The 15,215-nt window shown below is 39.6% G+C and overlaps 1 protein-coding gene across 1 annotated transcript; it reads left to right on the top strand.

Moving 5' to 3' along the window:
- Window positions 1-326: 326 nt before the first annotated feature.
- LOC115792624 (transforming growth factor beta activator LRRC32) lies at window positions 327-8,337 on the top strand. Its single transcript, XM_030747233.1, is given in 8 exon segments — window positions 327-706; window positions 2,298-2,391; window positions 6,066-6,198; window positions 6,201-6,230; window positions 6,233-6,312; window positions 6,314-6,386; window positions 6,389-7,069; window positions 7,072-8,337. Coding segments are annotated over 7 exon segments (1,902 nt in total). The 5' UTR covers window positions 327-706; window positions 2,298-2,301; the 3' UTR covers window positions 7,887-8,337.
- The last annotated feature ends 6,878 nt before the right edge of the window (window positions 8,338-15,215 follow it).

Raw genomic sequence — 15,215 nt, 5'->3', positions numbered from 1 at the left:
TAAACTGGTCTTATTCATTATAATTACAAGTGATGTTTGTTTACAGTTTGGCAAACCAGAGAAAAGCCACATGACAAGTCTGACTTGCTCCCACAGTCATGAAAAAGATGTGTGATTTTTCAGCACACCCACATGTCTCTGAGGGGTGATCGCATTTTCTAAATCTATCAATAATGGCTGCTGACGTTTTCTTCTGTCGGGGTGGAGATATGAAGCATCAAAAAACAGCCTCTCTTTTCAAAAACATACCCATAAAAGGCTGCTCTCCAGAGATTTAGAGAACTTAAAAGTATATGAAGAGCTGAGGCTGAAATGCCTCAGATTCCGAATGGAGACTGGTGTGTGAGAACATCCAAACTATTTCTCAAGAAATCCAACTTTGGGATTGATAGATGGCATTTTAGGAGGTGGGGAGAGGTCGGGGTTGAGTCTTCTTGAAGTGGAGCGCAAAACTGGACTTCCCAACCCCCTTATATGGCATTTCCCCAAGAACAGTGGGAGGGGGGAAAAAGAGGCCAAGCCATGCAGGATATTCTCACAGGATGTGAAGATGGCTGGACGGCAGCCGACTCCGTGCAGTGTGGAGAGAAGAGTCAGCTGAGACGAGGTTTTCAATTGTGCGCTATCGACCTGTGTGGGTGTGTGAGGATGTGAAATCAACATGGTCAGGAGGCACTGTGAAGATTAGTCATCAGCTGAAAGTGAGGTAAAAGTTCATATTGTTGAGTTGCTGTTGCAGAGTTGTTGGAAGATTTGTGCTGCACGACCGGTACTTGTTGAAATTTGTGTAATTGGTTAAGTTGTAAAGGTGGAAGGAGTACAAATACTCACTCGTCCTGCAGTTAATCTCTCACATGTGAAAAAGTGCACGTTTTGCCAGCTACTATCTACTAACTAGTAACATGTCTAAATATTTCTTCCAGTGCTTTTGTCAAATATATCTAATTTAACAAGAAGCATTATCAGCACTCAAAAGGCTGGAAAAGATTGCTGGAAACTATATGCTAAAATATAATTTCGCTTAACAGAATCTTTTAAAACAGGCAGTAAAATAGTTTACAAGTTTTGATGACGTCAAAATAAAAGCCTCTATCACAGTACACTCTATCATTGTGGCACTATTCCTACTACTTGTACCTGTAAAATGTACTTAAAGAAGCAAAACTTCCATCTCCTTTATAGGTAGTCTGTTGTTTCTGAAACTATTGCTCATTAATGAAGTGGACTTTTTCTTACCTTATTGGATATATCATGTATTACATAATATCTGATGGCCTCTTTAGGACCTCAGATGTTTATATAAGTGAAACCATGTGAGGAATTTTGAGGGGAAACGCTTCTTTGATGGATCTGAAATGTGACAAGGGGCCCCAGCTAGACCTAAACAATACACTGGATTTCTTACCGGTATTAGTGGGATATTTTAAACAAATGCAGCCTCCTAATACATGCGGTGATGCAAAATTTCCCTGTGTAATGTGGTGGAGTTGAAGTAGAAAGGGACATAAACTGGAAAAAAGTCAAATGGGAGCACTTAAAAGTCTACGAGTGTTGATCTTCTCTGGCTGCAGATTAACGGCCGTGATGTTTAATCAGACTAAATATTTGTCGTGTGAGAAATCTAAAAGTCTATTTGAGTCTCTGCAGCTCTGCGATCTGCCTTAAACAGGAGTAAATGGCTGATTTATTATCTTTAGTCTTTCTCTGAGTGATGTTTGTGCGCTCTACAGTGGGTCAGACGGGGAATTCGCTCCCAAACATCACATGAGAGCGCTGTAATGAATTCAATTAGAGCAAACTGCCCTTATTTTTGTCGCTCGTGACTTAAACCAGACATCTGCCATTTTTTTAACTTTAACTGCAAACCTTTTGTTTCCCCTAAAAGTTTCCACATGTATGTCTGCTTATCATCCCCCAGGGCACACTGTGTCTGCCCTATGAGGTGATACGCTGTATTGTTTTGTTCTAAGGAACCTATCAGGAAACAGTGAAGCACTATAAAGATGACTCACTCGCCTGAAACAGTCGCTAATTTAAAAAACAAAACAAAAAAAAACAATAACAGTACAAAGATTTAATGGAAACCTGTTGCTTGCTTAGTCATCCTTTATACAAAGAGGAAAAAAAAATTTCATTAAAACGAAAAGCCCCTTTTTTCAGAGAATAAAAGCACAGTCATAAGTCACACACTACGTTAGGCTATTTTCTTGCTTCCTTCCCTTTTTCGAGTTAGATCACCTACAGCATGCTTCCCGCATTCATGTGTTTCTCACTTGTGTGATCTGTCTGTGCTGCAGCACCATGGCCACCCTCCAGCTGCCGTTCCTGCTGTTGGTCAGCTGCGTGGCGGCATCCGCGTATCCTCCCCAGCAACCCCCTCCATGCCAAGTTGTAAGTAAACAGAGACGCGCACGTCTAGTACTTTGTCTGTTTTTCATGGCATTTTTTTTTTATTTGGTTCACATTTGTTTCATTTACATTTTAATAAATGCTGATTGTGTGTGCACTTTCTCCATGCATTCAGATCAACTACAGGTAGTTTATTTTATAAAGCTTAGACCTGAATACAGTTAGTTTATTAGTTTCAGCTGCTCAACTGTGCTGCCAGCACACCTTCAGGCTTTAATAACTGGACACTGAAATGTTATTTGTCTTCAGTGGAAGTCATGCTGATAGTGTTTTTGTAGCACAGAGGGGCACGTGTCACCCAGGTGTGTCATGGTGTACAGCGCTGGCGTGTCTTTTTCTTGGAATTTCTGCTGATTAATCTTTTATTTTTAGCTTGTTGTGCAGAAATATTGCTGTTATTAAATAACAAAAAGGAATATGCATCACTTTAAGTGTGCCACAGGACTTTCTTTTCCTAGGAAAGAGCAGAAAATACATGAAAAAATCCTTCATGGGTAATAGGTTGGGTCACAGTTCTTTGTAAGTGGGCAGAGGTATTAGTAATAGTTTTAGCACTGAAACATCATCAGCAGCATGAAACAGGCTCAAACTTGTTGGCTCTAAAAATAGCCAGGTAGTGAAACTGAAAGGTGCATCACCTTCATCTGATGTGGTCATCGATGGTTCCATAAATATCCAGATATCAGCGAGGACTTCTCTGTTGAAATCGGAACGGTTTTCAGAGCAGACACCTCATCGCGTTTCTGAATGAAGAAAAAATCCTAAATTTGTCTGATGAGTCATAAAGTACACAACTGGGGATAGTGCAAAGTGTATTACATATATATTTAATTTGCAACAAATCACATTGAAAGACCAAAACCAACATAATGTACTGGTGCACTTTAATTTAAGACATTAAAAAGACTGTAATTCCCTGGTCAGTGTAGCTTTTAGCAAATAGGTAATAGGTAATATTGCATTTGTTAGGGACTGTTTTGTCCTGCAGAGTAATACATATTTGTGTCACTGGTTGGTATAGGTGGGAATTAGAATATATTAGTCCTCCATGATATCGCTCGTTTGTTCATTCTAAGCTTTTCTGAAACTACATATAGGAGTTTTTTTCGCTGTAAAAAGAGCAACATTTGGCTATGAGACCGCTTTGAATCGTTGCTTTTACTAGTTGCTTTTACTAGTTGCTTTTACTAGTTGCTTTTACTAGTTGTTTACTATTGCATTAACCGACTAACTATTTGGTTACATTTAAGCACCAAAACTACTTGGGTTAGGTTTAGAGAGAGGCCATGCTTTGGGTTAAAATACAGAGTTTAATGTTAAAACATAACATTTCCTTCATCCTAAGCTCTGATGAAGTCTCCAGTGCACACTTCATACTCACTTTACAAAACCAAAGAACTGTAGTAAGGCTAGCATCAACAATTTATGCAGTTTTTCTTCTAGACGACTGCCACAGGTTCTCATTCTGGTCACATGATGCTGCTTTTGTCAGAGTCTCTCCATTACAGAGGTGGTTTTTTTACTATCAGTCCCTGTGACAATAACGTCCCCAGAAGTATATGAAAGGCTCTGTTTTAGAGATCAACAAAGTAGGTTAGAGGAACGGCGCTGGCATAAATCACATGTTCATCAGCCAGGAAACCATGGTTTACGATCCGTTTGGGATCTCCCCCTCCCCACTCACTGTTTACTTCTGCCCTATTAAGGGGGCATTTTAGATCTTCAACAAATAGGAGAATGAAGAGTAGGTTGGAACATGGTGAGAGGGGGTGGGTGACGCATAGCAAATGGTCTGGAGCAGACTCAAACCGAGGCTGCTGCAGTAAGGACTTCAGTGAGTCACCTGCTCAAGCACACTGCATCCTCCAACCGGCTGGGTTTAGGCTCTGAAAACTGCTTGATTAGGTTTAGGAAAACATTGTGGTTTGGGTTACAATAAAGCCTTCAACAACAATAAGCTTCGCCATGAAAATGACGAGTGCTGTATACAGCCAAGAAACACACTAAAAAACTGAGAGCCACCAGCGGCTTCAATAAACCAGCGATATTTACACTCTGGGAATGAGATCATGAATGTGTTCATAGTTTTTGGACAACAGTGGAGATCTGTGACATAGAGCCTTATGATACACTTTTAGCATCAACTGTTAATCAACCGCAAGAAAAAACGAGACTGGGGGGGGAAAAGTCCCCATGCTTGGATGCCTGTAGACACTTTTTCTGATTAAACAGCATTATGCAGTTCTCTCAGTATGACTTAGTGAAACCAGGTAGGTATCTTCCAACATTCAAGTCGTTCTTGAAAGGATATTTTTGGCCATGTTATAGTGAGTATTTACAGGAGAACTGAAAGCAGTAAGATGACCAGTAATGAGGGGTTAGAGAGATGGGAAATGGAATGAAACTTGAGGTCGAGGGCACCCCCCTTGGCTTAACGGTTACGCTTATTGTGTCTAGTTTGGTGATATTCGTTGGACCAAATACTCCCATTTACTGTCATCTCTGCACTATGGCTTACTGAGCCGTTAAATAAGCCACATAGTAGACAGTAATACAAAGACCACTGACCAGACTCAAATTCTTACTGTCCAACAGCAACATTTCACATAAACTCAGTTGAGTTTCAAAGTTACAGGTGGGCATCATGGACAGATGTCATTAAAAAATAAGCAAGAATGAAGTAGATAATGTTCAGGATAGATTTTAAAGTTTGGAAGCGATCTATTAATTATTACCTCATATCAGCTTTGGCCGAGCTTTACAGAATAGTTTTACCTGAAACAACGCTTTGGATGTTGAGTTTAGCCTCAGCCACTTTAGCTCCACTTTGACAGTTTTTCCCACTTGGTTCCCATTAATAATAACTAATAAGTGAACAATTAGTAATCTTTTTTTTTTTACATTTACTCTGACTAAATGTAATGTAAACCACCTCACGCATGAATCAGATACTATGCACTTTAAGTCTGACTTCACATAACAATAAGCAATTGCAGGCCACACAAGAAGTGGATGTATCACTGATGAGACACAAAGTCACGCAGAAAATGTGTTTTCAATGATAAACGCCTTCCTCAAAGTGTGACAGATTTGTTTCTCAGTGGATATGATGATACAAAATGTTCTGCCATCTAGTTCTTGTTTGTTTACAGGCAGCTTGTAAGCAACAAGGATGCCCCTTTCGCGATACCACAAATATGCCAAGAAGCTAAATGGACTCTGCCTCAGAGAGAGAGCAGAGAGGGAGGCAGTTTTATGAGCTGTTTTTGGACATAGGGGTCTCATGGCCATGTGGCTTCAATTATAAACTGCACTTAATACCTCAAGCATCTGAGTCCATTAGGGGGGAATGAGGCGAGAAGAGAAAAATAAAGGTGTATGGTGTATTTTCTTCTTGGTTTAAGAACTTTTTGTTTTCTTTTTCTTTTGGTTAGCTTTTTTAATAATCAATTTAAAGAGAAACAATTGCAATTTAAACAAATATTTGTTTTATTAGAACACCAGGTTGTCTTGCTGCCAAGAACATGCCTTAGGCCCAGATAAATTGACTCATAAATCGACCCTCCACATCCAGATTAGCTCTGTGTTGTGTCATGGTCAGTCAACCTGGCCGTATGCCAACATAATCAGACTTGTGTGTTTGTCTGCGTTTGCAGGTCCAGATGGATGTGTTTTGCAGTGATCTGAGCCTCAGAAGTGCACCACTCAACCTTCCTGATGTCATCCAAATGCTGGACCTTTCACGAAACCAGGTGCAGAATCTCACCCATGAAACTCTAGCATACCACACCAATTCCGGCATCTGAATCTCCACTCCAATAAATCCACTTCATCCAGCCAGGACTCTTCGAAGACATGACTGATCTGAAAATCTTGGATCTGTCCAAGAATCATCTGCATGTTTTTTGCCCTCTCCAAAACAAACATCGGACCTCTTAACGCTGTAGAGTCACTGGATCTTTCAAACAACGGCCTGTACACGGGATGTCGGATTATTTTCTGTCTGATTCTCCCAAGCTGGTGAACCTTTCTCTGAACAGCAATAGCATCACCGAAATAGCCAAAAATACCTTCAGTGGATCTTTGTCCTTGAGGAAAGTCAGCCTCCACAATAACATCATCTTGAAGATTGAAGGTGGAGCTTTTGACATTTTATCTCATTTGACTGAACTTGATTTGTCCAAGAATTCAATACGGTGCATCAACAACTTCAATCTCGACAAATTACGAGTGCTTAATCTCAGCCAAAACAGCTTGGAGTTATTCCAAAGCACACAATCAGACACTCCTTATGAACTTCTCATTTTTGACTTGAGTCAAAACAAGATGGCCTTCTTTCCCCTTCTCCCAAAAAACAGCCGCCTTGAATATCTGGACGTTTCAAAAAACCAAATCCACAACATCAAATTGATGGGAAACTTAACTTTTAATCACCTCAGATACCTGGACTTGAGTTACAATCAACTCAAAAGCATGCCTGAAGAGTATTTTTCCAGTATGGGATCACTGGAGGTCTTAAATGTGAGTAATAACTGCATTACCTTGTTTTCTATTACTGATGAAGCCCTTCTACAGAGAGTTAAAATAATCAATCTGAGCTATAATCCACTGCAGACTCTGACATTTGGAGAAAACACTCTGCAGTCGCTGGAAGAGCTCTTCTACAAGGGAACGATCTCACAACTCTCGACCATCAAATATTCCAGAGACTCCCCAGCATTAAATACCTGCATCTCCAGCAGAACAACTTTGAAGTCTGTGACTCTCAGCTAAACCACAAGGATCCTCAGAGTTGCGTGTCCTTTTCTTCTGTTCCAAAATTGGAGGTCTTGTACCTCTCTGAAAACAATCTGAGGAGTCTGCCCGCAAACACCTTTGCCAACACCCCTTTGAAGGTCCTGGACCTCTCCCTGAATCCAGGCTTGGCCATGGACAAAGACTCCCTCTCCGGTCTAGAGCATTCCCTGGTTCATCTTCTCCTGAGGAAAAACAACATTTCCATTCTAAAAGCAGACCTGTCCTTACTGAGGAGCCTCAAATATGTAGACCTGTCCACCAACCAGTTGACCACTCTGCCAATGTGGAGCAAAGAGTCCTCCATTGAGTCCCTAAATCTGCAGAACAACAACTTGGTAACCCTGGAGTACAGCACCATTCTTGCTTTGAAGCACTCTCTAAAGACCCTCTACATGGGCTCCAATCCTCTAAGCTGCTGCAGAAACCTCAGATTCATCAACATGGTGCAGCAATCTGCTGTGGTCATTCCTGACATTGAGACTGTGACCTGTGTTCACGAGGAATACTCGGAGCCGGTCAGCATCAAGGAGGTGACCCGGGCAATGTGCCATGCACCAGATGTCCCGAACTATATTATTGTAGTTATAGTGGGTTTGTTACTTGTGATGATTGTGTTTGCGCTGTTTGTTAAATGCTGCCGCTCAAGAAAGCGGAAGCACATGAGAGGTTTTAGGGCATAAATGTGACTGAAAGCTTCACACGCAAGGCCATGAAGGAATCTAGGAAACAATTGAAGGTTTCAGTCAGAGATAGCTGAAAATGTGAATGTAATGTCTGTGATGCCAACCAAAAGGGACAATGTGAGGCTTTGTATTGGGGCTACCACTAAGAAAAGCTACCACTGATGGCTGGGACACCTGTCAATCAAGCAAACACTCCTCAATAGTTCGTAAATGAAGGAAAATAAGGCAAACTATTTAAACAAAAACTTTATGTGGAAAATAAATTTTATCCTTTATTTTTAAAGAGGAGTGTGGACTTCGAAAATGGACTTTTAAAAGCCTTTCTTGTAACTTTTTGGTGTTTTTTTTAAGACACAACAGGTTTTTAAAGACTTTATAGCAGGGGTAGGGAACTCCAGGCCTCGAGAGCCGGTGTCCTGCAGGTTTTAGATGTTTTCCTGATCCAGCACACCTGAATCACATATAGAAGTCATTAGCAGGACTCTGGAGAACTTGACTGCAGACTGAGGAGGTAATTCAGTCATTTGATTCAGGTGTGCTGGATCAGGGACACATCTAAAACCTGCAGGACACTGACTCTCGAGTCCTGGAGTTCCCTACCCCTGCTTTATGGTGTGCTCAGACAGAACACAAAGCAGTGTTATCAATACAAGTCAAGTGAACATTAGAAATCTCAGTTTGCCATTGGTGATGGGAATTGAGCAAAAAAAAAAAAAAAAGTTTGTGCTTTTCCAGTGACTTGATAACAAGTAAAAAGTTCACAGAGCAAGACGGATATAACAGACGCATACACCTAATGCTTGCTAAAGTCCTAAATACAGCTGTTGCATTGGATGCTTAAGCACAATACAAAGTGAAAACCTTCTTTGCTTTCTAACAACTTTATGGCTAAAGCAATTGTAGAGCCATGAGTTGCACATTATCTTACCGAATGTAACATGATAAATTAACACTAAAACACTTTCACGTACTGTAACAGTAGCATCAATAAGTGTGACTGAAATGCAGCAATAAAACATATTAAAGTAAGTATTTGGCCTTTTGGAAAGTACACTCTTTTGAATTCAATTTGACAGAAAAAAAAAATACCAGTCCCACATCTTTTTTTTTTGGTAAATATGAGACATAAAAGATGGACATTGTTATGTTACCCATTGGTTTGTAGACTGAGTCTGACATTTGCCTAGCTGATGCTAAAAACTAGCTTATTATAAAAGGAAAGCTAACTTTTTCTATCAAAAAAAAACAAAACAAAAACACGCTTCAAACAAAATATACAAGCCAGAGAAACTGTTGCTTAGCACAAACACAGGCCACATCCACATGTACACAGGTATTTTTTAAAATGGGTGTTTTTCCAAGTTCCTTTTGAATGATATCTGTCCAACAGGTAGCAAATATCCCTAACTGTGGGGAAAAGTTAACCAATCAAAAGCTCACAAACAATGACACAGCACACAGTCTGACATAAAAAAAAAGGAGATAAAGGATAAAGTTTTGACCCTGGCAATAGTTTTTCAAAAGCTTCAAAATGACGTGTACGTGTGGTCGAAAGGCCAAAACGCATTGAAAAAGCTATGTTCACTAAAATACCTGTGTATGTGTGGACATAGCTACAGAACAAGATGGCTACGCCTTTGCTCCTTTGAAGCTTTACTAAAACTTAAACGGTTGAGTTATATAAAAACTCATACCCTGTACATTTGCTGTGTTGGGGGTAATTAAGCTGTAAAGTGCCACAAAATGAATAAAACATTGAATTAAGGTTGCATTTTAACACTTCCAGTTCTCTTACCTCGAGTTAGATGGCTCTATTAGGGGTATTTGATTAGATAGCTGAAAAAATATCTGTGTTTAACACAAGCTTTAGATGTTCTCATGTAAGCAAATACCCCGCTGGCTAATTACTCATCCCAGAGAAGAGGTTCGTGGGTAAATGAGACTATGGAAGTTGTTGGAGAAATAGCACGTTATCACAGCGAACATGGCAGCTCCATGGCCGTGAAGCTAAAATTTGTTTTAAAACGAACTTTAGTATTTTACTTTTGGAGATTAGAAAATCAAAAAATTTGTGGCGATCACCACGGTAAAAGAAACACGTCATTATGATGAATGCAGAGCTCATTTCTCTGATAATCTAGAAGTTGAAGGAGAAGTTTATTGGGTTTAGGATGAGTGAACCAAGGTGATGCCACAGAAAACATCATCCCTGCAGCACTGTGCAGACACCAAAACCCTCCTCTGGCTCTGTGCAGAGCTAGATGATTTTTTTTTTGTGTGTGTATATTAAACCAACAGAATTTAGTGAGCTTTAAAGGTAGGCTAGCTGCTTCCGCCCGTCTCCACACTTTAACCTCATACTGATTTTGACCTCAGCAAGAAAGCAAATTTGTATATTTTCCAAAAGAGTCACACACACACATACACACACACACACACACACACACACCTTTGAGGGTTGAATGAAGGATTGTTGAGGACTGAGATGAAATGAAGGAGCTTTGACTCTGAAACAGATGTCTTCATTTAGACATGTTGGAATTTTTCTTTAAGCTAAAAATAAAGATGAAAACACTACTAAGGTCATGAAACAAGATTCTCTTTATTCATGAAGGCAGATTAGATGGTGTTTTTTTTTTTTAAAGAAATTCAATCTGTCACTTTACCCTTTATTTATAGTTTGCACTTTAAACTTATTCTTGTATGTGTGATTGTATCTGGTTTTGTAACACTAAGAACTGATTAATGATGCTAAAAATACATACAGGGCATTTGGTGACATAAGTTATTGTTTTTTGGTTTTTTGGGGGTTTTTTTGGGGGGGGGGGGGGGGGGGGGGGGGGGGGGGGTGTTTGCTTTAATGTTTTTACCAAAAATTAAGTTTTAATGCATCATGTCATGAAATTTTTTGTTAAAGAAAATGAAGGACATTTCTTAAAGTGTGTGTGTTTTATGCGTTCTTGTTTGATGTAAACTCAAAAGTCATATTAAAGCTTTCACTCTGTGTACCTCTGTGCAGGTTTTGCTTTAATAAGGCACATTTTGTAGTAACAGTTTAGTTTGACGGTTGCATTTTCAGCTTACTTTATGGCCAAGAGTGGAATATAGATTCAGGTTTGTTTCAATTCAGTTCAATTTTATTTATATAGCTCCAAATGCCAACAACAGTCGCCTCAGGTGCTTTGTATTGTGGGTAAAGACTCTGCAATAATACAGAGAAAAATCAACAGTCAAAATGACCCCTTATGAGCAAGCACTTGGCTCAGGGAGGGGCAGTGATCTGCTGTGACCGGTTGGGGCTGAAGGGGGAGAAAAAAAAGACATGCTGTGGAAGAGAGCCAGAGATTAATAACAATTAATGATTAAATGCAGAGTGGAGTATAAACAAAGTAAATATGGTGAATGAAATGAAACAGTGCATTATGGGAACCCCCCCAGCAGCCTAGGCCTATAGCAGCATAACTAAGGGAGGGTTCAGGGTCACCTGATCCAGCCCTAACTATATGTCTGATCAAAAAAGGAAAGTTTTAAGCCTAATCTTAAAAATAGAGAGGGTGTCTGTCTCCTGAATCCAAGCTGGGAGCTGGTTCCACAGAAGAGGGGCCTGAAAGCTGAAGGCTCTGCCTCCCATTCTACTCTTAAGTATCCTAGGAACCACAAGTAAGCCAGCAGTCTGAGACCAAAGTACGCTATTGGGGTGATATTGTACTATGAGGTCTTTAAGATAAGATGGGGTCTGATTATTCAAGACCTTGTATGTGAGGAGAAGGATTTTGAATTCTATTCTAGATTTAACAGGGAGCCAATGAAGAGAAGCCAACATGGGAGAAATCTGCTCTCTCTTTCTAGTCCCTGTCAGTACTCTAACTGCAGCCATTTGGATCAGCTGAAGGCTTTTCAGGGAGCTTTTAGGACAGCCTGATAATAACAAATTACAATAGTCCAGCCTAGAAGTAATAAATGCATGAATTAGCTTTTCAGCTTTTCCAGGGTTTTTTAAATGGGGTTCAACAACCAGTCAGAGGAGGCTTACGGGAAATCAGAAATTCAGTGGAAATAAAAAACAACAGCATAGCAGTCAAACTGGTTGAAAATTCAGTGAGTTATAATGATTTTAATGTGCACAAACTTCCATAAATACTTATTAGGTAATGTAGTTGCCCCTTAATAATATAGCAGCTGCACTGAAGCACAGGATTCAAGGATAAGAAAATATGGTCTGGTTACAACATTAACTACATTTATTTTTATAGAGTGGTTTGTGTAAATAACAGTGTCTCATGCCTCTTAGTTTCCACTTTGAAAAGCAAATGTTAGGCAGTGAATCAAAACCCTTTGAGTTACAGGATGAGTAGTCAATCAGTCCAAACTTACAAACTGATTGTTTAAAAAAGATTAAATACCTTTAACGCATGTAGAAAGCTTGACATCCTTAGCCCTCTAATTTTTGCCCATTGCTGCACCGACGTGCCTATTTTGGCAGTTAATGGTGTTGCTGATGTGTGGATTTAATATATATATATATATATATATATATATATATATATATATATATATATATATATATATATATATATATATATATATATATATAAACACACACACACACACACACACATTGATTAAATAAGTAGTCATTTTTAGTTGTAGATGACATAACAGATGTTTGTGCCCATATTTTTGTTTCACTTTACAGTGGTGCATTTGGGTGGCTTCTGTGAAGTGGGAAATTTCTAAGCTTACCACATTGAAGTTGCTCTCAAACAGTCAACAAAAGGGTGAATTCCACTGATAACTGTGGGTATGTGTTATAATTAGCTGTGATATTTCTCTGTAGCATTAAAGGAGCATGAGTGTTGCTGATTAGCTCAATAAAACTTCCCCTTAACTGACATCATGTGTGTAAATGAGTTTGTCCAGAGCTCAGTGACCTTCAATATTCAAACATATGGTGAAACAATAGCATAATTTAAGCTCATTTGATTGGGAGTTTTATGACAGGGATAAGATGTGTTTGGTTTTTCACCAAATGTTAGATGAGATAATCGATTCTGTCTGATGGAAAAACAAATAGATAGAGCCAATACTCAGTTAGCTTAGCTTAGCAGACTGGAAGCAGCTTGTCTGGCTCTGGTAATGAAAGCGATATGCTAGGACCTTGAATGCTCGTAAGTTAACATTTCAGATCACTCTGAACACCTTATTAGCTACCCTATGCAGTTTAATGCATTCCAATACATATAAGGTCTATTTTTATCCTGTATATCTTTCACATGTACAATACCATGCTTGTATACCAATTATATGAAGTCTTCTTCGACAAGCAGCTTGTATCTTTGACACCAATATTGATTTAGCTATGTACAAATTATAAAATCATTTGGGAACTGATCTACACAGACATAAGTGAAAGAGCACCTCCTTTGAGCTGGAGTTAAACCAGCAACCCAAGGATATCAGAATTTATTAACCAATAATCCTTCATGCTATTTAATGTACATTTTAGGGTAAAATGGTCAATTCTTGGCTGCAGAAATTTGTTTTGCAAAACTGAAAAGCCACCCAAAAATGTTCATACAGCCCTTCAACATGATTTTTTTTTTTACCCATAATGAGCCTCCTTTGAGTCTAAGAATACCTGTTCCACACACCTAAAGTCCTCCATTCTACCAACTGAGCTATTAAAGAGCACAAGACTAAACTGCTGACTCCAAGACTTAAAAATGACAAAAGGCAAAGCCTTACAGTTTTCTATCATTTCACCGCATTACAAAAAGCCAGAGTTAAACAAGTGACCCAACAGTTGCGCCCACCTGCAGTCCTCCATCCAACCAAGTCGAAGTGTTGAAGAGTAAATGAAATACTAACTCATGGATGCAGAAAGCCATTCTTAACCACAATTTCTTCTGCAAGACTGAATACCAAACCACAAACCTTCAAAGCTAATGATGATGACAGCTCTCCTTGATCGTTCTCGAGTTATTGCGTTCACACGATTTTCAGAAAACCAAACCTCAAAGTGAATGATGACAGTTTACCATAAGGTTTTCCTACTCATTCCAGTCTGATAACCACTGGCCTGCTTAAATATCATTTCCGTTTGTATGGGCACAGTGCCTCATCAAGCTTGAGTTGAACCAGCAACCTAAGGATCACAGAAGCCCGTTACCTTCTAACTGAGCTATCACAGAGCACATGATGAGCTGAACTTTTGTGTGCTGAAACTGATACTGAAACAATCTGGAATCTGGAACAACGCAATCTGAATATTAAATCAAAAATAAAGTGCTGCCAGTGTCCCACTGCCTGATAAAGCTACTTTCCGCTCCTTCTGTTCTTACAAGGTGTCACAACAGGCAGCTTCACGTGTTTGACTTTCTTTTTTACAGTGTGTGCCCCAAAGGGATGTGTGTCTCCTCTTGGGATTGTTTTGCTTGTTAGGCACATGTGTAAACTACCATCCCATGGGGCCTCGAGCACCTCCCTTGAGGCAGAATTAAACCAGTAATGTAAGGAAACCTGTTTCTTACACCTACAACTGCTGCACCCAGCTAAAGCCCTCCACCCAACCAAGCTGAAGTGTTGAAGAGTATACAAAATATTCAATTGTTCAACTCTAGGATGCAGAAAGTGATTGTTGAAGAGCATATGAAAATGGATGCAGATAGATGTGATTAATTCCAGTTGGTGGAGTGGAGGGCAGCTCCAAAATGACAGCGCTCCTTAGGTTCATAGTTCAAAGGATGAGGGGATTGGTGGCACTTGAGAGATGTATAGCACACTGCCTACACACATGTCATTTCCATGGAGGCAGAGTTGAATTTGCAGGATTATGGTCTTGATCCATCTCCATGAACTTTTGTTCTAACTACAGCGTTCCAATCTGTAATCCAATCTCACAATCATTCCAGTGATACCTGCTTTCTTTATGTAACCTAGTCTCAACCCAGTCTCAAAGGTCACTGTGATTACATGAGTCCTGTCTGCCTTCACACCTTTCCAACTTGACACACACAAAAAGCAAACACAGGACCATTGTTTCTATCTGCAATGTTCTACTTTACACCTCCACCTGCTCAATAATAATAATCTTTCTAGTATTCTGATAGAGTTCCCCTACAGAAACACTTTACATTCTCCAGAGTGTGAGTGTCTACATTTCTTTCACTTTGTGCAGACACACACAAGTAGGACTTCCCTCACAGAAGAACTGAGCCAGCAAGCTAAGAACACCTGTTTCTGGCACCTACAGTCCTGCAAGCTATCAAAGGCTGTATGCTGTGCTGAACTGTTCACCTCTTGTACGTAGAAATTTGTTTGCAAGAC

Source organism: Archocentrus centrarchus, chromosome 14 (genome assembly GCF_007364275.1).
Source record: "Archocentrus centrarchus isolate MPI-CPG fArcCen1 chromosome 14, fArcCen1, whole genome shotgun sequence".
In the NCBI taxonomy this organism is placed as follows: Eukaryota; Metazoa; Chordata; class Actinopteri; order Cichliformes; family Cichlidae; genus Archocentrus; species Archocentrus centrarchus.
Note: the sequence above shows the minus strand (reverse complement) of the source record. Positions and strands in the feature narration are given on the sequence as shown.